Consider the following 26,822-nt stretch of genomic DNA (forward strand, 5'->3'; position numbering starts at 1 on the left):
AGCAGGACATAAGGCCCATGAAATAAATACGTGGAAACGCCCACAAGTTCATATAAGTCCCTGAACTATAAAGTTCCAACTCTGAAGCACAATCTTTTTTCCAAGAAATGAAACAAACGAAAGACTGACAATTCCTAATGCAGAAAAAGCGCTGGATGAACCATCAACTTCAGGATTTGTAAACATCCAGAGGACGCGGATGTGTTCTGTCTGCCAAGAGAATTGTTGTAGATATACATGTGTGTGTCTCTTGTGAATGTTGGGTGCGCGATGAATGTGTAGGTCTCACTGAGGAATAAACTGAAGACTTTGTATGCCCAAATTGTGTTCAATACTTATATTCTTTATTGCGGGCCTTATTACCTGTCACAGCAGGATACAAGGCCCAGTGACATGATGTTAATTTTCATTGCTCACAGCATTTATGTGTCTGTTTGAATATTTATTTGAAGTAAAATATTATAGGATAATTATAAAAGTATACAATTCCATTATCTAAAAATTACTAGACGTCTCCATTTCAAAGAAAGAAAGTTTTATTCCTTAGGTGGGCCTTATTACTTTATTATTATTATTATTATTATTATTATTATTATTATTATTATTATTATTATTATTATTACTAGTAGTAGTAGTAGTAGTAGTAGTAGTAGTAGTAGTAGTAGTAGTAGTAGTAGTAGTAGTATTCTTACGGCGAAGTGAAGAGAAACGACTGGAAGCATTTGAAATGTGGATATGGAGAAAAGTGGAGCATGTGAAATGGACGGACATAATAAGAAATAAAACTGTGCTAGAGAGAGTGGGCGAAGAAAAATAATTCTGGAACTGATTAGAAATAGAAAAAGTTATTGATTGGGTCAGTGGCTGAGAAGGAAGGGCCTCTGAAGGTTGGCGCGCAAGAAAGAACTGTGCGTGGAAAAAACTGTCTTCGCCCATTTGGAACTAAGTATCTGCGTATATATTATTTTATTTTAATGTACCGCAGTACATATGATATTTCCATGCAGATATTCTGGGTCATCATACGATGAAAGAGTAATGGAACGGAGAAAAATTCTCTCCGGCGCCGAGATTTGAACCCGGGTTTTCAGCTCTACGTGCTGACGCTTTATCCACTAAGCCACACCGGATTCCACCCCGGCGTCGGAAGAATCGTCTCAGTTTTAAGTTCCAACTCTTGGGTTCCCTCTAGTGGCCGCCCTCTGCACTACGTCATAGATATCTATGAACCTAGGACCGAAGTCCACACATGTGCTGAGGTGCACTCATAATGAGTGACTAGTTGGCCGGGATCCGACGGAGAGAATTTTTCTCCATTCCATTACTCTTTCATCGTATGATGACGCAGAATATCTGCATGGAAACATCATATGTACTTCGGTACATTAAAATAATATATATAATATGCGTAAATCACTTCGTGATTTAAGACGGCGCTTATTCCGTCGGATCCCGGCCAACTAGTCACTCATTACGAGTGCACCTCAGCACATGTGTGGATTTTGGTCCTAGGTTCATAGATATCTATGACGTAGTGCAGAGGGCGGCCACTAGAGGGAACCCAAGAGTTGGAACTTAAAACTGAGACGATTCGTCCGACGCCGGGGTGGAATCCGGTGTGGCTTAGTGGATAAAGCGTCAGCACGCAGAGCTGAAAACCCGGGTTCAAATCCCGGCGCAGGAGAGAATTTTTCTCCGTTCCATTACTCTTTCTTCGTAAGTATCTGCGGTTTTTGAAAGGATGAAATGGTAAAGCTTAGGTTGGGATCAGTCTTTTCATTCAGCTTCTTGTTAAGAAGACAGACAAGGGTATCGCGGCGTAATAAATTGTTTCGTAGGAATGCATAAATCGATCCCGTTATTTGAGCGTTGGAAAAAAAAAGTGTCTTGGGAACCCTTCACTGAAACGCTAATCGTGACCTACTTGTGAGAAGAGAAAAAATAATCCTGAATAAGGTATCTTAAAAAAAAATATAAGAAGAAAAAAGTCCTTTCACGAAGGGCTAGCTGAGTTTTTGTGACGGTGCTATCATACAAATACCCTTCCACTCCAGTGGAGAGTTACAGCTTCAGTGTAGCGATGTATACAATAGGGGTGTCCTTGACCGAGTGGCCTTGGCACGTGGAGATCCTCACCCTCTCGCCGCGGACATTCCTGCACCCTCGAGAAGACCCACCCCAACTGCGCGCCACTTGTCGCATAATGGGTGGGCTGCTGGAGGAGCTGTTGACCTGCTCCACTCGGCGGCACGTGTGGACCATAACCCAGACTTGACATTCACCTTCATCCAGACTGGATATCCTCGCTCGCTCGCTCGCACGCTAGCTGCGTGTGAAATCTAATTCTGGCCTTTACAACATGTGCGACTCCGTTTGTTTGTTTTCAACTGCGGCTACTTGGATGTTCTTGCGAATTACATTTTCTTATGTCATTTGCAAACTTTATGAAGCTGATTTTTGTTATGTGTTTGTGTGTTGGTTTCTTTGTCAGTCTTCAATAACTTCTCTGCGTAATAACCGATTTTTACAAAATTTCTATCACATTTTGTGTACTGTACACAAAAAATTTAGTAACTCAAGTTTAATTCCTATAGATACGACTAACCCTGAAATAATGGCGACATTCTGCACAATTTGCATTAATCTTATATTTTCTTTGTGTCTTTTTTCTAGTATCGCAAAACATTTCCAAGGTTCCTATTTCCAACTATCACAAAACGTTTCCGTGGTTTCTACTTTTATAGTGCCTGTAAAAGCGTTTTCAGGCTTTAATTTTTGTAATCCCTATAACAAAACATTTCCGTAGCTTTTAATTTTATATTATTGAAAAAAAAACATTGTTTTTATTTATATAGTATCGCAAAACATTTTTTTTCTATTACTGCAAGACATTTCAATGTTTTTTGGTTTTATAGTATCGCAAAACATTTCCAAGCTTTTCATTTCTCTATTATACCAAACATTTTCATGATTTTTATTTTTAGAGCAAAACATTTGTAGGGTTTTCATTTTTTCCATTAATTACAGGATCTAAGAAATTATTTTATTTACTGTTTATAAATATTAGCAATATTTATTTGGTAGTGAAATTGTATTCGACTTTAAAGATGTTAGGTTTTTCAAGAAGTGAATTTAATTCATATATTTGTATTTTATATTTCTAGCTTATAATTTACATGCATGGTTTTCATTTTTGTATTATCGCAAAACATTTCAGTGATTTACTTTTATAGAATCACAAAACATTTCCATGGATTTAATTTTTCTATTGTCGCGGAATATTTCCAAGTTTCTTTTTTTTTGTACTATCGTAAAACATTTCCACGGTTTTCATTTTTATGTTAATGCAAAACATTTCCATGGTTTTATTTTTATAGCATCCTAAAACATGTTCATAGTTTTCCTTTTTGTATTGTCACAAATAATAATAGTAGAACATTTCCATGATTTTTATTTTTATAGTATCACAAAACATTTCCGTGGTTTTAACTTCCCTAATGCAGCAAAACATTTCATGATTTTTATTTTTTGTAGTATCGCATAACATTTCCTTGGTTTTCACTTTTCTCCTACTGCAAAAGATTTCCATGGTTTTATTTTTTTAATATTACAAAAATTTCCATAGTTTTCATTTTGTATATCCCAGCAAAACATTTCCAAGGTTTTTATTTTATAGTATCGCAAAACATTTCCATGGTTTCTATTTTTACAATATCACAAAATGTTTCCATGATTTTTATTTTTATAGTAGTACATAACATTTCCATGATTTTTATTATTATAATATCGCAAAGCATAGTAGTGCAAAACATTTCCATGGTTTTTAATTTTATGATACAACACTTACATGGTTTTTATTTTCGTAATATTATGAAACACTTACATGATTTTTATTTTCATAATATTACAAAACATTTCCATGTTTTTTTTTATTTTACTGTATCGCAAAACATTTCCACGGCTTTTATTTTCATGATATCGCAAAACATTTCTATAGTTTTTATAGTATCACAAAATGTTTCCATGGTTCAACATATCGCTCTTGTAACGCATACTACTATTGTTTTGGTTTCTTCTATCTTCCCTAGAAGTTTGAGTATTGAATTTAGTTACACTCTGTATAACAATCCTACTTGAGGTGCAGTGCTTTAAGGATAATCTCATCTTGCCAGTAATTTCCAATGTCAATGCCAAAGTCTGTGATGTACTTGATTCTACAACATTTAGTTCACACTTTAGTTTTGGATCAGTGCACATGTACGTGAGCACGTGTCTGTGTTATTATAACAATCTAAACTTAGAAAAGCCGTCAGAAAAATTGGCTTGTGCATCGCTGCATTTATAGGATCAAGCGCTCTCTCTCTTTCCCTGTCTGTAGTTTGCTCTGACACTAACCCTATTGTTTGTTTTGACAGTTCTGAAAAATCAGCACGGGATTTGTATTAAAAGCAGAAAATTTATTGGCATGCGAACACAGACGGACATCTGTTGCGCAGTCTAATTCATTTAATTTCTTGCTTTCTTGTGTTTACTCTATAGGCGACGTGATTTACGAAGTTAGTTTATTTTAATTGCCAGGAAGAACAGCAGGGTGTTTTATTTGGAATAAGCAAACTTAATGGCGTACAGATTATTCAGAATAAATATAGAGCGTATTTCCATGCCACGTTTGCAGAACACGAAACAGATCTGCAAATGCAATAAAATCGCCTATTTGCTATTAGAATGGACTCAACAGTAGATCATTGAATTAACTACCGGTTTTTACCATGTCAGGCACATAGTGTGAATGGAGTCAAACGTTTGACACGTTTTGTAGCAATTTAAATTTAGTTATTTATCATATATATATGAAGAGTCCACTGCAAAAAGGGGGGAATTTAAACTTTGACATTCCCACTCTTTGTGTGGTATACCAATTCGCCAACACGATGTAGAACTGGAATTATCATCTTTCTTGCAGTGCAACGAAGTGTACCATATTTTACTCACTTTGATCTATAGCACTAAACTTTCATCTCATTTTTCACAAATTTATGACATTCTCCCTTTTTGTAGTGGACTCTTCAATTCAGTTGGAGTTACTTTTTTGTTTCATTATCTTGAAATGTAATGTAATACGCATACAAATGCAATCATTTACTGTGCTGTCATTTTTATAATCCTTAAGTGAGGACACGGAAGAAATTTTGGTAATTTTCAGTCAAAATTCGCAATTTTTTGTGACTATTACACGTTTACTACGTCACACTACTTTTGACCAATAAAACGGTAAGAAAGGACGTCTTTCAACCAATCATGGCTGCTTATCTCACAATTTTATCGCGTCCCTAGCATTTGTTTATTTTTATCACTACCCTAGCATTTGTTTCTTTGTTTGCCAACATTTCAAACTGCACTGGTCTGGACGTCAAACAACAGAACATTACAAACCACTCCAGTCGATGCACAGCACTTTCAAGAACAAGAATTAATAAAAATCACTGATCATACCTATGCATATTCCCCGAAACCCTATTTACAAATAAATGAAGAGCATCATTCGGAAATCCTGAATAAGTTGAGGGATACACTATGTACATCAACGAGTTCACTTCTTTTACGCACACGTCCAGTATAACATCAACTGAACCACCAACCACTAAAACATTCAAATTTGAAAATTGTACTTTCAATAATTGTTTGTTTTAAAGTTATTCCTGTTTATTTTTTATTTCATCATCGTTAATTAAAACATTTCTTGTTTATTTCATCATCCCTAATTAAAACTTTTCTTACACTCGTTTATACAGTATTATTTAGGTTATGTTTGTTATAGCTTCTGCTATACGATATTATGGATAGTCACGTATCAGAGATTGTTTAATACTAAGATTTATTGAAAATCATCTGTCAAGTGACGTTGATTACTGGGATCCGGATGATTGAAGTGGAATGCAAATGTTTTAATAAAAATGAAACTGAATCAACAAAGCCTTCTTGACTAATAACCGTCCACAGAGTTCAATGAAGATTCCATAGTTGGCACAACTGATAACAAGAAGACGGCTAAACATAATACACTATTGCCATTTAGCGTAATGAAGACACTTGTATTTTCGTAAGTCAATTAATATTTTATTATATTGGAGTACTTTGTTACTTCTAATCTTTATATACTTTCTTCTAATCGTGTAATAGTCAATTAAATCCCACTCGAGTTTTGATTTTCTCTAGATAAATCAAAACCTCTAGTGAGATTACTGTTGAAAAAATGAATATACGATCTCTTATTTTTATGTTGAGCAAGATTCAGTGCTCTGCGGCGCTTGGAAGCATAAAAATTACGCCATATTTAAATGGCTGTAACTTTGAAGTTACATTCCATTAAAACTTTACAATCTGTTTTCTCACACTTTTTTTCAGCACATCGTCATGTTCAAATTGTAAAGACTGTTACAATTTTGATGACAGGAACATGAAATTTTTACTGTATGTTCTATATAGTATGGTTAACGAAACACATTATCAGTTTTTTTTTATAAATTAAATATTTTCGAAATTAAAAATAAAACATTTAGTGGACACTAAAATGTAAAATTTGAAGTTGCATATTTAATTTTTTCTCCATTTATATGTAAATTTAAAATTCTGTATACTTAGTTATTATTTAAGCATATCAAAGATGCCGTAAAAGAAGATAGTTGTGCATGAAACTTAAATTTTGTAAGAGGAGATAGATTTCGAAAATATGCCTTTTTTAAATTTAGGATCACTTACTTTATTTTCACTTTCGTTTTATTTTAATTTATATTTCATATATCTTACATCAGCATTGTAACTTTAAGATGTCAATAGTTATACAAAAATAGTTTTTGGAACAGATTCTTCAAGTAGTTCTTGAGTGCTTCACCACCTCTCATCTAGAGTTTTTTTTCCTCTTGTACGGAGGACGGACCCGAAGGCTTACACTGCACCTTGAGGCTTATTGTGCTTACCACTTCTATTCTGTGAATGATTGGGTAGCCGAACGGCTGCGTTTGTGTACAAGTACAGTATGCCGCACCGTGAACTTAACCCGTATTGTGGTATGGATGATGATGATGATGATGACATGTAAATTAATGATGACGAAAGGCACCCAGCAATTCTGTTTCATTTGGTTGAGGAAAAGTCCCAGGAAAATCCCAATTAGGTAACTTATCCTAACCAGGATTTGAACCCGGGCCCGCTCGTTCACGGTCGTACGCGCTAATGGTTACTCCACAGCGGTGGACTCTCGTCTAGAGTTACTGCAAAATTATTTATCAGGTCTAGTTTTATACGCAGTGGAGTTTACAGGTTGCACTAGCAACTAGAGGTTGATATTTAACATAATGATCGCCAGGAATATATTATATTCTCTTTTGGGCTAGTCCTTCATGAAATAATGTTGTGTTGTTGTTCGAATATCCCACAAAATATGAAAACAACATCTCCCTCCCTGTAATCCAAGCAACAAAATTTTTACTTTCAAATCGCCACAAATTGTTCAGCAATGTTCCTTAGAATTTATTGCATTCAGTAATAGTGTGACATGTTAACCTATAGCTTTCATTCATAGCGACTGAATGAACCACTGGAATTCGAGGTTTTATATGCCCATTGTGCGGTAAAACTGGTCACTTTTATTGAATCGATAAAATCTCCATTCTTCTGGATTATATTCAGTATCTAATTTATCATCAATCCGTTCACGTTTTTTTTTTTCAGGTACAAATCGGAATTTTCCATTGCAAAAAAAAAGAGTCAGCTTATCGTTTTGTTTTCTGAACACTGAAATCTTTGTATTTTTCGCTAACATGCTCTATTGTTGCATTATATACAAGCTAATAGCCCTAGTTTTGCGTGTTGCTTAGAAAATGGTAAATGTCTAAGGCCGACAGAATACTGCATCGGACATTCGTCCCGGGACAATCGTCCAATGCAGTATGTTGCAACCTCATAAGAACGCGTGTAATCACGTCGCATCGAACGGTCCGAGACAAAACTGTTCTGTCCGAGACAGAATGTCCGATGCAGTATGCTGCAGTCACATAACAATGCGTGTAATCCCCGTCGCATCGAACGGTCAGACACAAAACTGTTGTCCGAGACAGAATGTCCGATGGAGTCTGCTGCCGTCTTAAGTCATAAAGTTCTGTCTGCAGTATCAGATGTGGTATATTATCATTCTCGGGAATAAAGGTAGGCCTAATAACAGCAGAAGTTGAAGAATAGCCTGAGAATTCTAATGACTCGTGTTCCTCTGGCCATGACAGAATTTTCCCCACTGGAAGAAGGGATAGGGATACGAAGTTCGGGAGAATGTGACACGGGTCTTACGGCTGACGAGAAATTAGGATATCAAGTTTTATCTTTAGTTTTGTTTATTTTAGTTGGTTATTTAACGATGCTGTATCAACTACTAGGTTATTTAGCGTCGATGAGATTGGTGATAGCGAGGTGATATTTAGCGAGATGAGGCCAAGGATTTGCAATAGATTACCTTGCATTCACATTACGTTTAGGAAAAACCTCGGAAAAAACCCAACCAGGTAATCAGCCCAAGCGGGGATCGAACCCGCGGTTCACACCTGTGGAGTAACAGTTAGCGCGTCTGGCCGCGAAACCAAGTGGCCCGGGTTCGATTCCCGGTCGGGGCAAGTTACCTGGTTGAGGTTTTTTCGGGGTTTTCCCTCAACCCAATATGAGCAAGTGCTGGGTAACTTTCGGTGCTGGACCCCGGACTCATTATACCGGCATTATCACCTTCATCTCATTCAGATGCTAAATAACCTAAGCTTTTGATAAAGCGTCGTAAAATAACCTAATAAAATATAAAAAAAATCGAACCCGCGCCCGAACGCAACTTCAGACCTGCAGGCAAGCGCCTTAACCGACGCCACGCCGGTGGCTCCTTGAGTTTTAAAGAAGATCTTAATCAGCAATGAATGTAGGCAGTGTTAAATTAATGCAATATTGTACAGGAGTGGCAAAAAAAAAAAACCGGACCGACGGAATAATCAAAGTCCCCGAAACGAGCCACTGCGCATGCCACGCCCGCATTCACAAGATAGCGAGTAATCTATTGAAATTGTTGTAGTTTCGACTGCTGACGTAGCCTATTTCGAAAGCCATTAGAAAATAAACTGGTGAAATTCATGTTCTGGGAATAATAAGTAGTAAAATATCGCTGCAATCGAAAAATATTGGGAATAAATTTGAATAAGGAACAAAAAAAAAAGTTTCCTGTCCAGGCAGGATTCGAACCAGGAAAGTTTTAGTTACCAGTCTATCATGCTGTCACTGTGAACACGGCTCTAAAATCAGCTACAAGGGTCGGTCTGATTTTTTTTTTGCCAGAATTACAGCTGAATAGAGTTTCATTTTGTATACTTTGTGCTATTTATGGTGTCAAATTTGGATATTTCCCCTTCGATGGCTCAAATGGTAGAGAATTTTTGTCTATAAATTCATCGTATTCAGATTCGATTCCGGGTAGAGAACAGATATTTAATGTTGTGTGTGCTTTGTCTTGTGTTTATTCTGTGTATAGACTATTAAGGTTGTGGTATATTACATTATGGTCATCACATAAACAGGGAGCTCTACTGTTCTTAATTTCTGGTGGTGGTACAAAACTTCCCAAGAATGAAGAATGTAGGTCTACAATACGTATCTAAAGACTTCATATTTTAGGACATAATTATAATGAGATATGTGATTTGATATTATAGATTATGATTTATGACATGATGTATTATCATGTGATGCGATACGATATCACACGTGTATACAGCATAGTAAAGTAGGCCTTTTATTCCAAATCTGATTTCTTATGTGACATATTAACTTAACCCTGTCATGATTAATAAGTGAAAAGGAGGCAAGCTGGTCGTTAGAATTAATTATACGATCTCATTGTGTTGACATGAATCTTGTGTAGTTGGAATAGAGGTGAACTAGATTGTCGTGATGCGCGTGTGCCTACGTGATCAAAAGAACGAAATTTAAACCTCTCTCGAAGTAGATGGCAGTTGACTTTCACCCACGAGAATGAATACATTTAGATACGTATTTGTTAAATTCAGTGGTAGGACTTCTCTCATATTCTACCGCTTCGAAGGCTGGTAATTTATTTATTACCACTGAAAATTTATGGTTATTTAACGTGTCTTTCGAAAATCAAAGGATGTTCAGAGGTAAGGTAATGGTCATGTTGATATATTATCCAAAATCAAGGTCTTTGATCCATTTTGTCGCAATCGTCAGGAGAAGTTCAGAAAGCTAGAAGCTCAGGGAACCTAGGCTCGATTCCCTGCGGACAAGTGAAAGGTACAAGGGCATTCTCTCACTTGAGGTAGTGAAGTTTCTACCACATTCACAATAATATTGCAACAAATCAATTCTTGCTCGAATATTAAAATCATTTCCTGCAACTTGGAAAATGTGTGCAATAAACAAGACAAATTGCTAAAAAAAAACATACGTTTCTAAAGCTTAATTGGTATATTATAACAATGCAAGCACAATGCAAGGATGTGATTTAGCACAGAATAACCAATTCCGTTCTTCGCACATTCCATAGCCAGCCATTTAGTTAATTTTGATTGCTCAGTTTGCTTAGAAATATTATATCAATTTCAACTATATTAGTTATTTTATACTAGGTCTTATATAATATAATATAATATAATATAATATAATATAATATAATATAATATAATATAATATAATATAATATAATATAATATAATATATAATATAATATAATATAATATAATATAATATAATATAATATAATATAATATAATATAATATAATATAATATAATATATAACATATTAATATGGGATGAAGATAAATGCAAACAAGACGAAGAGCATGGTTGTCGCAAGAAAAAAATAAAGGTAAACTTGCGAATTCTAAATTAGACAGTAGATCAAGTGAACAGCTTCAAATACTTGGGATAAGCAGTAACATGAGCTACAGCCAGGAAGTCAAAAGGAGGATAGCAATGGCAAAGGAACTTTTAGTAGAAAAAGGAGCATCTTCTGCGGACCTCTGGAAATAACTAAGGAAGAGACGGTGAAGTGCTTTGTATGGAGTGTGGTATTGTATGAAGCAGAAACATGGTTATTACGATGAAATGAAGAGAAGGAATAGAAGCATTTGAAATGTGGATATGGAGAAGAATGGAGCGTGTGAAGTGGACAGATAGAATAGAAAATGCTCTGCTGGAAAGAGTGGGTGAAGAAAGAATTATGCTGAAACTAATCAGGAAGAGAAGAAGGAATTGGTTGGGTCACTGGCTGAGAAGAAACTGCCTACTGAAGGATGCACTGGAAGGAATGGTAAACGGGAGAAGAGTTCGGCGCAGAAGAAGATATCAGTTGATAGACGACATGAAGATATATGGATCATATGAGGAGACAAAGAAGAAAGTAGAAAAGAGGAAAGATGGGAGAATGCTGGATTTGCAGTGAAAGACCTGCCCATGGACAGAACACTTATGTATGTATATAACATAACATAACATAACATAACATAACATAACATAACATAACATAACATAACATAACATAACATAACATAACATAACATAACAAACTCCTATAATCTGATAGGTAAAGGAATTTCGGACTATAGGCCTTTATAGATGAAAAGTGCCTAAAACAGAAGGTTGATTATCATTTAGCAAAATAATAATAATAATAATAATAATAATAATAATAAATTACTCCTATATAATTTATAATTAGCTCATACCGAAAAAACCAGCGCTTTTGCTCGAGAGAATTCTTGGAAACTTAAAAAATAATTAAATTAACAAGCTATTCTATTATCATAATTATATTATTATCAACAATCATAATAATAGCAACAATATTATAAAAAGCAAACATTTATATTAATAAAATAAAAACTATAAAGATAGAAATATAAATAATAATATATGAATTAAATTCATTTCCTGAAAAACCTAGAATTATATGGGGCCTACTGTATATTAAGTCCATTAAGATAACATAAAAATATAATAAGGCGTATATTACAAAGCGAAATAAGATTAAAATGCAAGAAATATTCTTAGAAGTCCATTTTTCTATTAGATAAAAATTTGGAAAAATAATTTGCACACTTGCTTTTAAATCCAAAATCATTCATTAATGTTAGGTGGGGATATTTATGAATAAAACAATAAATGTTCTTATTTTATTTTCTTATTGTCAGTCATTTTTTAAATGTGGGAAGCAATGATATCTCAAGAAAAACTAGGTTAAACATTTACGGGAAGCATACGAGTATGCTTGGTAAGCACTCATATGACTGGAGTTTCTTACGAGACACACACATATTTTTATTTCGTTTTCTGCATCTGTCTCAAGGTCGACTTGCAGTGACTCTAACGCCGTTTTTGCAGACAGATTTTTTAAAATATTTTGTTTAATAGGCGTAATTCCTGGTATCGGCCGGAAGATGGCAGCGTTGTAGCACTTCTTTCCTTGAAGTTTTTCTTTGTATCATGCGTTAATTAAGTGCCTCTTATTTATAGACCAAGCGTTGTTTTTAATACGCGTGTTGGAAATGTCGTAGAATATTCTATTTCGTTGTGATTCATATCACAACAAAATGTTGTTGTTGTTGTTGTTGTTGTTGTTGTTGTTGATGATGACGATGGTGATAATAATAATAATAATAATAATAATAATAATAATAATAACAACAATAATAAATCTATTATTACTTTTCAGATGTAATGAAATATTCTGTTCAGATTTTACGTAATCACGTGTTCACCTAAATTTCCTTATATTCTATATGATTACTAATAACACTAGCCTGCGAATTTCAACTTTGTGTTTGTTGCCTAAACTAAGTAATGTGATTTTATATAATGTCGATATGCTGAATCCGAATTTTCAATCCGTTTGCTTCTATCACGTCAGGTTTGTTTGCAAAATCACTTTAAATGTATTTTATAATTACGTGAATTTCATCACCAACTTTTTCATTTCACTTTTTTATTTCAAATTCAAAAACAATATTTAAAAGACACAACTTGCTGAAATTATGTGTAGGGTTGTTCATACATGTCACTAGAGTATTTTTGCTTTGTTTTGTCTTGTTTACTTCACTATTGGATGTATAAATGAGCACAATGTATCACACAAAAAATTACGCCACTTGCTTCTTAGTTGAGAAAGTCCTCCTGTTCCTCTTTCTTCTATGTTTCTCTTCAGGTATTTCACGCTTTAACATCCAACAATAATCACCAAGCATACTGATGCTCCCGCGTCCCTGGTACCTTCTTTCGAACTCCTGCAGATCCTTGTGAAATCGTTCATCTTACTCTTAGCTGAAAAAGCCTAGATTTTTGGCGAAATAATCTAGCTGAGAAAACAGAAAATTTTGATACTCATGTTACAACCAAATTCCTTGTATGCTGCAAGCATGTTAGCCACAATGTTTCGGTAATTAGGGTCATTGTTGCCAAGAAATTTTAAAACAACTTCACACAAAAAAATCCATGCCGATTTCTCCTTTTCGTCCATACTGTTTTTAAATTCTGCACCAGACATGTACTTAAAACAGCCTCCTTCCTTATTTAAAGCTTTTACAAGCTGTTTCATTAAGCCAAGCTTGATGTGGAGAGATGGCAGCACAACTTTAGAAGAACTCACAAGTCTTTGGCGCACAACATTCTTACAACCGATTTCCAAATTTTGTCCAGGTGACCAGTCTTTCATAGTCCAGTGATCAACTCGTGCCCTACTATCCCACAGGAAAAGAATGCATGGAAATTTGGTAAAACCAGATTGTTGACCCAGGAACATAGTAAGAACTTTGTAATCATCACAAACTTGCCACTAGTGTTCTTATAGTCTAGTCGCAACAACAGTAAGTTCTTAGTTGCAAATTTGTGTATGATTTTTTTAGGATCACTGAATAGGCAACGGGCACTGAACCAAAAATGTTTCCGTTATGAAGGAGGAAATCCTTTAAACTTCGCTTGGAAGCATCAATGAACAGTCTCCAGTCACTTAGGTCATAGTTTGGAAGTTCAAGTTTTAGCATAAATTCTTTCACATTACTGCAATATACAAGATTATCATCTTCGGAGAAAAAGTATTTAAAGCCTATTTCACGTTGTCAGTACCAATAGAATGATGTTTGTTTAAGATTTTCTGGTCGCACAGGGATTGCTACATTAGGCACAAGTAAAATGGCTGACCGAACAACTGAATACACGATTTGATTTTTATGTTTAGAATCGTACCCCTTCACATCACACGAACAGAAGTAGCAGTCTTTACTATGGTTCGACTGCTCTCTCCAAACCATAGGTACTCCAAAAGATAGCAACGGTCTTCTCCAATTGATCAAATGACGAAATTCTTCAGTGAATACTCTACATACTTTGTGTGGTGCCCAAGCTTTACTTTGGTCTCCAAGTTTGATTCCAAAATAGGCATGGTATGACTTTTTCACAAAATCTGTAATATTGCACCTCTGCTTAGGCAATGTGTATATCCTACATAAGTTAAATAACAAAAGTGGTCTGGATTATTTAGACATCCTCGATGCAACATGGTAAATACTTTCTTACTGGACTAAAAATTTTCAACATTCTACTCCACAATAAAGCTTCAAACTGATTTCGCTTCGTTTCCAGATGAAACGCAGACTAATGAAATGTGAGAGAAACTAGACGAGTTTAGTTCAGTCTCTCACCAAGGAGTGGCTGACATTTCTGTCTTCCACAAATAAAAATAATGACAAGGCTGCACGTTATTTCGCCCTAACTTCCTTATGTGCTTGCACCCCCTATCTGCTAAGAAACATCCAGTGTCCTTGGTTTTCAATATAAACACCTTAAAAATATGTTGAATACATTTGGTTTTCATATGTTAAAGTATTACAGTTTAAATAATTACGCTATAAATTGTCGTAATATATTATAAGAAAATTAAAATAACAAAAAAAATGGTACGTGATAGGAACTTTTTGGCCTTGAATTTGATTTCAGCATGCTAAAAATACCCTAAAAACATTAAAACTTTGGAGGCAGGAATTTCATCGCAGACTAGTGTAATTATTGAATAAAAGTACTTTCCCAAGGGTAGCTTCCATTTGAAAATAAAAATCATAGGCCTAAATAGTGATAACGCAAATGTTTATTTATATTTTTTGTTTAGTATGCTGTGTCTTTTGGCAACCCTTACTGAAGGGCAGCTACCCTTGTGGCATTTATATATACCGGTTTCAATAAAACAAGTTGAAGATCAATGGACTATTCTTACTATATTTTTTGCGACTGAGTTGTTTTGATGAAGAATCTGGGAACGTTGTTGACATACTTGCGTCAGTAGTGAATAAAATAAAACAAATGTAAAACGAAATAATAATTTATTAAGTGAGATTGTACGCACTAAAAGTTTGTTTCTTTTGATGAAATTTTCCACAAAATCTGGTGGTCCAGGATAGTTACCTTTGACCTTGAAAAAACTAACACCTTTTCTGTCAAGATACTATTTCACCACAAAATGAACATCGCCTTTTATCAGCGGAAAACCCCCCCTCTAGAGACTGATGCCAGAGTGTTGGAATCATTTCCTCATCACTGTTCAGAACTCGCTGGTCACCTGTAGAAATTTCATGCTTTACAAACGCCTTGTTCATAAGGGTACTGCGTGGAATTTTGAAAATTGCATATGCCTGTTTCTTAGACATCCCATTTTTTATAGCCTTCTATGTTTTTTGAAATGTTTCCTCGCTGTAGTTTCGGTAGGGCCTCTATCCAGGCTCACGTTCATGATATCTTGGTATCTTCACCTTCTATTCACCTGAAGCGAACAGTTAACTAAAAAAAATAACAGATTTAAACAATGAATAAGGAAAAACAAAAAGACAAGAAAAGTGTCGTACCTGGCTGGGTTTTTTTTCCGAGGTTTGCCCCAACTGTAATGCGAATGTCAGCTAATCTATGGCGAATCCTCGGCCTCATCTCGCCAAATACCATCTCGCTATCATCAATTCCATCGACGCTAAATAACTCAGTAGTTGATACAGTGTCGTTAAATCTATATCTATACTAATAATAAATCTGTAGCCGAAATTTTTCTGGTAATTTTTGATTTACCAAAAATAATTGGTCCTAAAATTAACCGCCCTGAAACCGAAAATCTTTTTTTTTTTTAATTTTTGTTTGTATGTATGTCTGTCTGTCTGTCTGTATGTCTACCTGGATGTTTGTTACCTTTTCACGCGATAATGGCTGAATCGATTTATATGAAAATTGGAGTATAAATTAAGTTCGTTGTAACTTAGAATTTAGGCTATATGGCATTCAAAATATTTTATTTAAAAGGGGAGTTATAAGGCGGTTTGAATTAAATAAATCGAAATATCTCCCTTATTATTAATTTTCATGAAAAATATTGCATAACAAAAGTTTCTTTAAAAATAATTTCCGATAAGTTTTATTCTATGCAAAATTTTGATAGGACTGATATTTAATGAGATAAATGAGTTTCAAAATTACAATAACAACGCCATCTAAGGCGGTGTAATGAAATAAAAAACAAATGATTTCGTCTATAAGGGATTTGGACAACAACAATCGAAAGCTATGAAACATAGCCTACATAGAATGTTTCTGTGTTTGTATGAAATAATATCGGAAGCTAAATTAGCCGATTTGTATAATTAATTTGGAAAGTGTAGTTTCTCTAGATCAGGGACGTCAAAACCCCTGTATTACGTGCTCATACTACAAGCAATACAGATTCAACAAGGTTCACTTTTCAACAAAATAAAGTATAATATCGCTCTTAAGAAAATGTTGTACGGGTTCTTGGGAACACGCAGTGCATGCGTTTTGACATTCCTGCTCTAGATGGACATAATGCTATAATGTTATTACAGTAACTTCTGAGTGAATCGAGGACAGGTAAGATTAAAATAGAGTCTTATGCACAGAAAACTTGATAGGCTATTCTGTACATTCGTTTCCTGTATTTCCTAAAATAAGACCAAATGAGTGCTCTCTGGATCAAAATGATCGCATTTTAATTTTTTTAATACAATTTAAATTAAGTAACATAACAAACGATTTATCCTTCTATCAAACACGAATGTTCCCTGGATCAAATGTCCTATTTTAATTATGTAATTTTATATTTATTTCTAACGGGTGCAGCGGAGCGCACGGTTACGGCTAGTAGCCAAATAAAAAAACATAAGTGTCAAAGTAATCCCCAGGTGTCAAAGTCACGCCAATTGACGGTATATCTAATACAAGAATACAGTTATGGTATCGATGTTAACGTCTCTATCTTGATATCGGTATGTCTTGAAATCAGAGCACTCGTTCCCACAGTCACTGTTAAGGTATGCATCGACTTCTGGAATAGCAATTTTTCTTAAAAAAAAAGAACATTTTTTGTCTCATATTATAGCCTGATTCTTATAGTTTTTAAACATAGGCCTATATGTGTAAATAAACATTTTCAATCTTCCTTTGGTAGGCCTACGAGTAATGCGAACGAAATATGATACAATGTAAGAAGCTAAATAATGATATATTTTATTATAGTAATTAAATTAACTAATTATTTATTATCATATTTCCAAATAATACAATAACATAACTGCTTCAGAGAAAGTTTAAAATTATAATAAATGTTCAAAATGAAAACTATTCACAGCCGACCAATGTCCCAGTCTATCATGAAAGCAGTCCAATGACTTTCTCATAGTTTCAGAAGTGATCAGTTCCATCTCATTACTAATTCTTAATTTCAGGTCTTCAATACTATTCAGTCTATCACGATACACCCTGGACATTAAGTAACCCCACAGGAAGAAATCCAATGGGTTGAGGTCAGGTGTGTCCTCTTCTTCAATCCACCTACCAGGGAACATTTCGTTGAGGAAATCCGTTACTCTTCTACCATAATGTGGAGGTGCAGGTTGTTTTGTTTATTTCATGGCCTACCCCATATGAATACACACATTTATTTTGTGGTACATTATCAAAGCAATTGAAAGAACCATAACATTTGCAAAAGAATATTCATCATTTATGCGGAGTCAAACTTCTATTTGCATGTACTGTCATCCTCTGAGGAGTTTAGTGCTGAGAGGAATGCGGTTCCGACTAGTCTAGCGCGGTACTGGAGTGGGAGGGAACAGTGACAGCGCCAGTCTGGAAGGAAGTACAATCATACTGAAAACATTCGCCCAATTTACGAGAGCAGTATGCCTATTAGTTTTCTAACGTATTTTTGGCGAGATAGAGATACAGCCATTCGTACTTAACGTGTTCAGAGAAGGAAAGTATTGTAGAACATTTTATTTATTTATTTAGTCTATTATTTATTTATTCTGGTGAAGTTAAGGCCATCACACCACCAGAAATACAAATACAATAAAATAAATAAACATAAAAATCATAATAAAACTCAGTGGCGGCTCGTGAACTTGTGGATTGGGAGAGCTGCAGTAGATTTTGGTACATACAAATTTCACTTCTTGATACCATTACTAATAAGTATAGGACAAAAATCAATGCACTATATATCGAAAAACCAAAACTTTCTGACTTAGTTGGAAGATGTCTGTGGTATCATTTGCTAATCGCTAAAAAAAAACTATCATCATCATTTTCAGTCTGAATTTCTGATCTGCAGACACTCAATTTGCAATCTACCAGTTCGGTCTGAATTGTCTTAGAATTACCTTTAAACAGTGGCATGTTCAAAATGATTTTTGAGAGCCTCGTTTAGATTACTCACGGACTGTAGCAACCCACGAAATACACCAGAGTCCTTCGAATAGTTTTTTTTTCATCATGTCCCCTAAGGGGAAGTTCATATTGGCCACAAAATTTGATAAAATTAATATTTTTAAAAATAATTTCACGATTTTTTCTCACTTCTTGATTATGTTTGAGAATGTTTGTTCTGTTCGTTTCACTTAATTGCGCAGCAATATTAGTTCTTCCTAACATAGCCAATGAAACAACATTTTTCAGGCGAGATTGCGAAGATTCGTCCTTTTTTATTTTTAGGGCAAATGTCATAAATCTGTCACACCACTCCTAGACTATGCAGTATCACCACCGAAGAGGAGGCAACCACAAATGCTCAGCGTAAATTTCATTGTTATACTTCCTTACATATATGCACTATTTCGGTTATACTTCCTTACATATATGCACTATTTCGGCTGGATGAAGCTTAAGTAAGATTTAAGTCGGGTAACGAACGACCCTTTAATTTCACTTCATTACATCAATTTTCTCCGCAAGGTAAAGTTGAGAAAAAATAAAATTAATATTCTGTAATTCACACACAATCATGCTTGCACATTTGCACTGGTTAAGTTACGGTACTAAAACGTCACACCAAAGCAACACTCAGATATACTGATGGTCAACAATTTTCTAAAACTGGAAAAGAAGTCTCTTTCGTATTTTACGTACTACAGTATATCAAATGGATTATACTCGTGCAATCATCTTGAGTTAAGGCAAATATTAGGTTCTGCTGGAGGCTGGATATATACGCAATAATAAGACAAAATAGAATATTAATTTCGTTACATTAACTCGATAAGATTCTACAACAATAAGTATGTGAAGATAAAATAAAAATTTTGTCATTAAGTTCCAAGGGAATTGAGAATCCATTTGACGTAGCATTACAATAGCGGTGTGTCCTGGGAAAGTAGGATATGTAATATGTCTGTGTTTAATATATTTCTATGTATTATACCTGTTTTATCTCATATCTACGTATTTGTATATAATATAACTACGATTTTTATTATGTCATACACATTTAATGTAATATGTGTATTTTATGTCATAAATATGTATATATTTTATGTAAATATTTGTACAGGGCTAAGATATGTATGATTTAACTACAGCCCTAATATACCTTCGGGTAAAATAGGGTTCTATAAACTTGGAAATTCGATAATAATACAATAGCGGTTTGGGAGGGTAGGAAAGATCTTCCCTTGTCGCCTGGCTCTACAAGCCACTGCAGCGAGATATGGGTTTTAAACAGCGGCAGTTTCCCTCTGCTTCCCTTCACCTCTTTACCCCCTGACCTAGCAAGATACACACTCTATGATCTGTCCCACCCTGCAGATCCCAGGACGACTTTGAATGCAGTGTCAATTCCAGTACAGTCGACGCGCAAAAAGATAATGCTTAAGATAATAGTACATATTCCCGGCCAGATGAAATATAAAGACAATTACCAATAAAAGCTTTAACAATTCTTCTACAAATTAAAATAAATATTATTTTTATTTTCCTGTCAAAGCAGGGAGTGCTGCAGCTCCGCAGCTCTTATGGACGAGCCGCCCCTGATAAAACTACAATAATATAAATGAAAAGAAGAATCATACTATAAAATTTAGTGATTAGTAGAATTGAATTAAATTTGTAAAATAATCAATTTAAATATACTGTACTGCTGAACTCACTTGAGAAGTAAAACTACTTGATTTGTATTTTAAGATATCACCAACAAATGATTTTCGCATGACATTATAGGAATCTATTTTTCACGATACCAATCACACATATTCTAAAATTCCAATAGAATAAAACCAAAAACTTTTCCACAGCATGTTTCCTTAAAAATGACTTGTAACGGTGAAATATTTAATGTGAGTAATTCATATAATATTAACATAGCTAACATCAGGGAGATGTTTGAGCAAAAATTGCAACAATATATTTAATATATTAATAACAAAACCATATAGGCCTAGGTAAACAATATGTATATGAAATATTCACACACTACTACAAACTGAAGACTGCATATTTTTGGACGATTAATACTTCCCACTCCGCTCGGCTCGACTTGTCTGTAGCAACAAAAGAATCTACCTGCAACCCCCCGCACCGATGGCAAGAATACCTCAGGTCCCAGCGCTAAACTCGTCGGAGGAAGACAGTAAAATTGAATGAGATTTCAAATATGTAAAATTTAATATAGGGTGCCGTTTAAAAGAAGTGTTATTTTTTTTGCCACACTCTGTTCATGAATCAATACTTCTGTGAGACCACAGTCATAAGTTTTAGTTAGATATGCCCAACAACTTGTGTTTTTTGGTATTTTTTCATAAAATGAATATATAAAGAGTTATTAGCAATGTTCCATACTTAATTAACACAATGTATATTGGATATTTACTATTGAAAATCTAGTTTGTTAGTCGTGAAAGATTTGTGTGTATATACAGACATATACTGAAATTATAAAGGTAAACATTACATTTTACTAGTCCTTGCACTACATTAGCATAAACGAAATTTACACAGTGACTCAATAAATATGTTGGAATGTTTTGCTGGAAAACTTTCCAATAGCGTTTCCACAACTTTTCTTACGGAAAACTTCTTCAGACAGGATACGAGTCGAACGCTGTCAAACAAAATTCTGTGACGGACGTTTCAAGATGGCTTTCCCGTTGCTGCTACAGGATTGTGTATTTTGATATGTTGCGTTATCACGAAAATTAAGTTGTTGATGTTTGCGGTTTTGCATACATTAGTGGGAGTGGGGCTGCCGTCGGGCAGTACGTCTGTTTGTGCAGTGTTATTACGTTGTACAGTCGAAACCAGTAAGTGAAACTACATTGTTGAGAAACTTGTGTTAGAAAACAATGCTGAAATCAGGAGCGGAAAGAAAGAGGGCGTAGCGTGAAAGAAAGCGTGCAAATTAACCACCGAAAATTGAAAAAAAAAAAAAAAAAAAAAAATGTACGAGGATCATACTGGAAGTCATGAGCAACCCATTGTTATAAATCTTAATTTTTACTTTTTAGGCAAACGAAGTACATCATCTTAATCTACAGACTTTTCTGTTACTTTTGAATATAGTCTCCATTTCTTTGCACACATTTTTCTCGTCATTCTGTAAGTTTGAAAACTCCCTTGTTGTAGAAGTCCGTTTCATCTTCCCGAAGACACTGACGCACTGCTTTCCGATGTCCTCGTAGCGTTGACCTCGCAGCTGCTCCTTTACAGAACCGAAAAGATGGTAGTCGGAAGTTGCCAAGTCGGGACTGTAGGGAGATTGCGGAAGAGTTTCCCACTCAAATGTTCTGATTTTCTCCATGGAGACACGATCAGTGTGAAGCCACGTGTTATCATGTTGCAGGATGATCTTTTCAGGGCGTTTCTCGTGCAATTCACGACGGAGCTTCAAAACTGTCTGAATATAGTGGACAGCATTTATGGTCTGTCCAGGTTCAAGAAATTCAACCAAAATGCATCCCAGAACTCATAAACTCTTTCCTTGTTGCGTTCCATGGAGGTTGTTCGAGGGCGACCGCTACGAGGTTCATCTTGGATGCTTGTGTTACCATCTTCGTAATGTTTCACCCATCTAACACTACTGGCATCCATGCACACATCTCCAAATGCATGCTGAAGTCTGAGCTGAATTTCAGCAGCAGGTTTTTCTTCTTTAACAAGGAATTTAATGACAGAACGCTGTCGAAACGCACCATCGTTGTCGACCATTTTGCAAACATTGCCTTTGGTCACATGATAGAAGTTAATGACGTGACATAAGAGACTACTGAACACAATGAACAACAGACATATCCCAATTATTACAGTAAATAATGTCACTATTCCGTACCATTCCGCCGTCAGAAACCTCGGCATTTTCTTGGACGAAAATTTAAATTGGGAATGCCAAATAAAGGAAATATCCAAGAGTGTGCTATACCATCCATTCTCTTAACCCATTCAGAAACTTCCTCCCGCCAGAATTAAAACAGACTTTAGTGCAAACCCTCGTACTACCACTGTTTGACTACTGCAACGTAATACTTACAGACTTGACAACTGACCTTTCAAACAAGCTGCAGCGTGTGCACAATATTTGTGTCAGATTCATCAGCAATGCTCACAAATTTGACCACATTACACCCTCGTTCAAATCTTTATCCTGGCTGCAACTTAGTAACCGTAGAACACTTCATTCGCTCTCTCTTCTGTTTCGAGTTCTCCACACTTATACTCCAAATTATCTTCGTTCCCGGTTTAACTACTTATCCTCCAACCACAATCTAAACACCAAGTCACAGGAGAGCCAAATCCTAGCAATTCCTGCCCATAGAACATCCCACTATTCATCCTCTTTTACTGTTTCATTCCCCCGTGAATGGAATTCTCTACCCCAGAAGATTAGGGGCTACCAGACAATAACCACTTTCAAGAAAAGGCTAAACGATTTGTTACGGGCGCAGTCAAATTGAAGTTATAATTGTGATCGAGTTTAATAATTTAATTTAATTTAGGTATGACTATCATTACTATTACTATTATTATTATTATTATTATTATTATTATTATTATTATTACATAATTATTTTATTGGTGTTGTGAAGATGAAAAGAATTGTCATTGTATTATATTAATTATGTATTATATTGTCTCGTATTGTAGTATTGTATTGCTTACAATTGTATTGTATTATATTAATTGTGTTATATTCATAGCATTGTAGTAATTTTCTATCACACTGGTTGAGTGGAAGAGAAGGCCGAATGGCCTTAACTCTGCCAGTTAAAATAATCCATTATTATTATTATTATTATTATTATTATTATTATTATTATTATTATTATTATTTTTATTATTATTATTATTATTATTATTATTATTATTATTATTATTATTAATACATAGTGTAAGGTCTGTAGATTACGATCATATAATCGTTTTTGTTACATTGGTGAAATTGAAATTATAGCAATGTGTTGCTTATGACTTTCAGTACGACCCTCTATACATAGACTAGAACGAGGCGAAAACGCAGGACAAGAAATAAAAAGATTACTACCAGGGGCGACTTTCGAAGAGTGGCTACGGAGCTGCAGCACCCCCAGACATTTGTGGCTCTTGTCTCGTTTTATGTTGTGAAATACATTTATTATACAGTCTCTATTTAGAGGCTCGAATTTTTTAAAAAAATTTCGCTCTCATGACATGCACGCAATCGTTAGTGAAGTCACTTCCTCCCCTGGAGCTGCCAGAGCGAAACCAGAGACAAGGACTATAGGGTGAAGCCAGTTCCTCCCCTGGAGCTGCCAGTCTCGCCTCGGATGCTTTGCGCTTTAGTTTTACCCCTCCTCCCTGCTGCCCCTTGCCGTGAATCCTGTTTTTCCAGGCGCTGCAAAATTTGCAGCAGTTTGTCAGTAGCGCGCAGTTTTAAATACATTTTCTTTAATGTTGTGAGTATAACAATTGCAACAATGTTTAATTCTGTACAATATTTACAGTCTATTCAGTTCAGTACCTTAACAATTCAGGATAAATGTGAAATTAAGTGCCCATCAGTTGAATCTCATAATGGAAAGAGCCACTAAACAAAATGCAAAGGCTCGCATATTTTTTGCCGATTTATCCAGTATCCCTACTTTCTTCTCTCGATCTCCACACAGTCTGTATTAGATTAATATGTTTCAAAGACAATTCCATCAGCTGGGGCAATAAGATGGATTTAAAATAAGAACAGTAAATGTTGTTCATGAGAAGAAGGAGCCATTGCTAGAATGTTTTCAAACCATAATGGAATCTGAAACATCTGACATCACAATAAATGAGGCAAGCGCCCTGGTGCGTACTCTTGAAGATCCTGAATTCAATTTCTGGCTCAGTTTTTTTTTTTTTTTTCATTTATTGATGTATCATGTATATATATTATACAACCAAGTACAACATCGCCAGTTAGATATTTCTAAGGTTAAAATCTGCATATAAAAATTAAATTATTGTTTATTTAACGACACTCGCAACAGCAGGGGTTATATCAGCGTCGCCGGTGTGCCGGAATTTTGTCCGCAGGATTGTTTTAAATACCAATAAATCTACTAACATGAGCCTGTCTCATTTAAATACAACTTACAAGATAAGGCGCATGGAATTAATCTTTAAGTAAAGTAAGTTGCTTGGTTTATTTTTGTATGCAGCCCCCCTTAATTCAATACCTACGAGCCGCCACTAATTACTACACATTTACAGCTAGGTTTAACTTCTGCCGCGTATATTTATTTATTTTAGTAGGTTATTTTACGACGCTTTATCAACATCTAAGGTTATTTAGCGTCTGAATGAGATGAAGGTAATAATGCCGGTGAAATGAGTTCGGGGTCCAACATCGAAAGTTACACAGCACTTGCTCATATTGGGTTGAGGAAAAACCCTGGAAAAAACCTCAACCAGGTAACTTGCCCCGACCGGGAATCGAACCCTGGTTTCGCGGCTAGACACGCTAACCGTTACTCCACTTCGTGTACCAGTTTTGAGGGAATTTTTAACTTATATGATTTTGGGAAGTTCCTGTGTTAGATTATGTCCCAGACATGATTGTAAGAATGACAGAGAATAATAAAAAGTAAGAACGAGTTAAAGTAGTAACACGTTTTCAGGCTACAATTACTTTTATTTATTTTAATAAATAATAACTTGCATTGAATAAATTATTTTCAGAATTACTTTTATTTGTTTTAATAAATAATAATTGTATTGAATAAATTATCTTCAGAAGTATCTGAAGTTAAAGAATATTATTTTTTTTTATAAATGAGCATGTGGTACCGAATCACTATTCAGTATTACATTACAGTATGTTATGTGTTTTTCTGGAATCAGGAATAAATTATAAGATACGCTGTTCAATGACGATGTCCGTTGACCAGTGTCGCTCGAAGCATCTCTCTGCTGGATTTTACTCCTAACAAGTTCCTTTGATAAAATTGTGAGGCTCTGAAAAAAAAACAATATTAATAGATTAGTTTCGGAAGCACTTAAAAGTTCCATTATCAGTGTGATATCATCCCACAAAAGAGGTAGTCTCAAGTATAGTTACGACTTAAATACTATTGACATTTCGAAACTACTTACAGGTTCCATTGTCAGTGTCATAGGCCTATCGCAAAAAAGAGATAGCCTCGATTATAGTTGAGACTTAAAATCTCTTGGCATTTCGGAACTACGATTATTTACAGGTTCCATAATCGATATCATATCACCCAATAAACTAAAGGGTTTCCATCTCTATTAACTACTTACAGGTTTCATTATTAGTCATATCACCCAAAAAATGAAGGGTTGCCAAGTAGGCCTATATTAGGATCGTTATTCCTGGCTAGCATTGCTTCAGCTCCGAAACGTCAGAATTATTAAAGTCCCAATGCACTATTGGATAGTCTAAATTCTTCTTCTTATCTTAATGTTTGTGCTTTCAAAGTGAACCTACTCTACAGCAGATGATTCTGGTCTGAAATCTGTTTCAGTATTATCTAATACCATATTAGTCCCAAAGGAATATTTTTCTCAGGAAAGATCTCCCCTAAATTTTAACACTATTTTAGTTAGTACACTGGCATTCAAAGATACCTGACATACTATTTTATGATCGTGTAAGCGAACTTTCTAACCACGGGATAAGTCAGAACCAAAGATATAAAAAATTTACAAACTTTGAAAGAGTTTCGCTAGTTCTCAATAGGTGGTACCATTATTGGGACGGTTTAAAAAGTGTCAGGGAAAATGGTTATGTAGATCAAGCATAAATTATTCTCATAATTGACAATATCAGCGGTTTCCAGCTAAACCCAATGTTGTTTTACAATCAGTAGAGTGGGGTGAAAAATTGAATTCTACAATGCGGGTATATTTACATACGATTGTCAACACTAACTACTATCTTCGCCATCTATTCATAGAGTAATAACTAGGGAATCCACACTTACACCAACAGATTATCGATCAC

The 26,822-nt window shown here is 35.0% G+C and overlaps 1 protein-coding gene across 1 annotated transcript in view; it reads right to left on the reverse strand.

Moving 5' to 3' along the window:
• Positions 1 to 24,705: 24,705 nt before the first annotated feature.
• The window catches only part of LOC138696595 (uncharacterized), a 44,019-nt gene continuing 41,902 nt past the window's right edge, over positions 24,706 to 26,822 (reverse strand). The window contains exon 4 of the mRNA XM_069821747.1: positions 24,706 to 25,813. Coding sequence (XP_069677848.1) covers positions 25,812 to 25,813 — 2 coding nt within the window. The 3' untranslated portion in view covers positions 24,706 to 25,811. The remainder of the gene's footprint in view (positions 25,814 to 26,822) is intronic.

Source organism: Periplaneta americana, chromosome 3 (assembly GCF_040183065.1).
Source record: "Periplaneta americana isolate PAMFEO1 chromosome 3, P.americana_PAMFEO1_priV1, whole genome shotgun sequence".
Classification (NCBI taxonomy): domain Eukaryota; kingdom Metazoa; phylum Arthropoda; class Insecta; order Blattodea; family Blattidae; genus Periplaneta; species Periplaneta americana.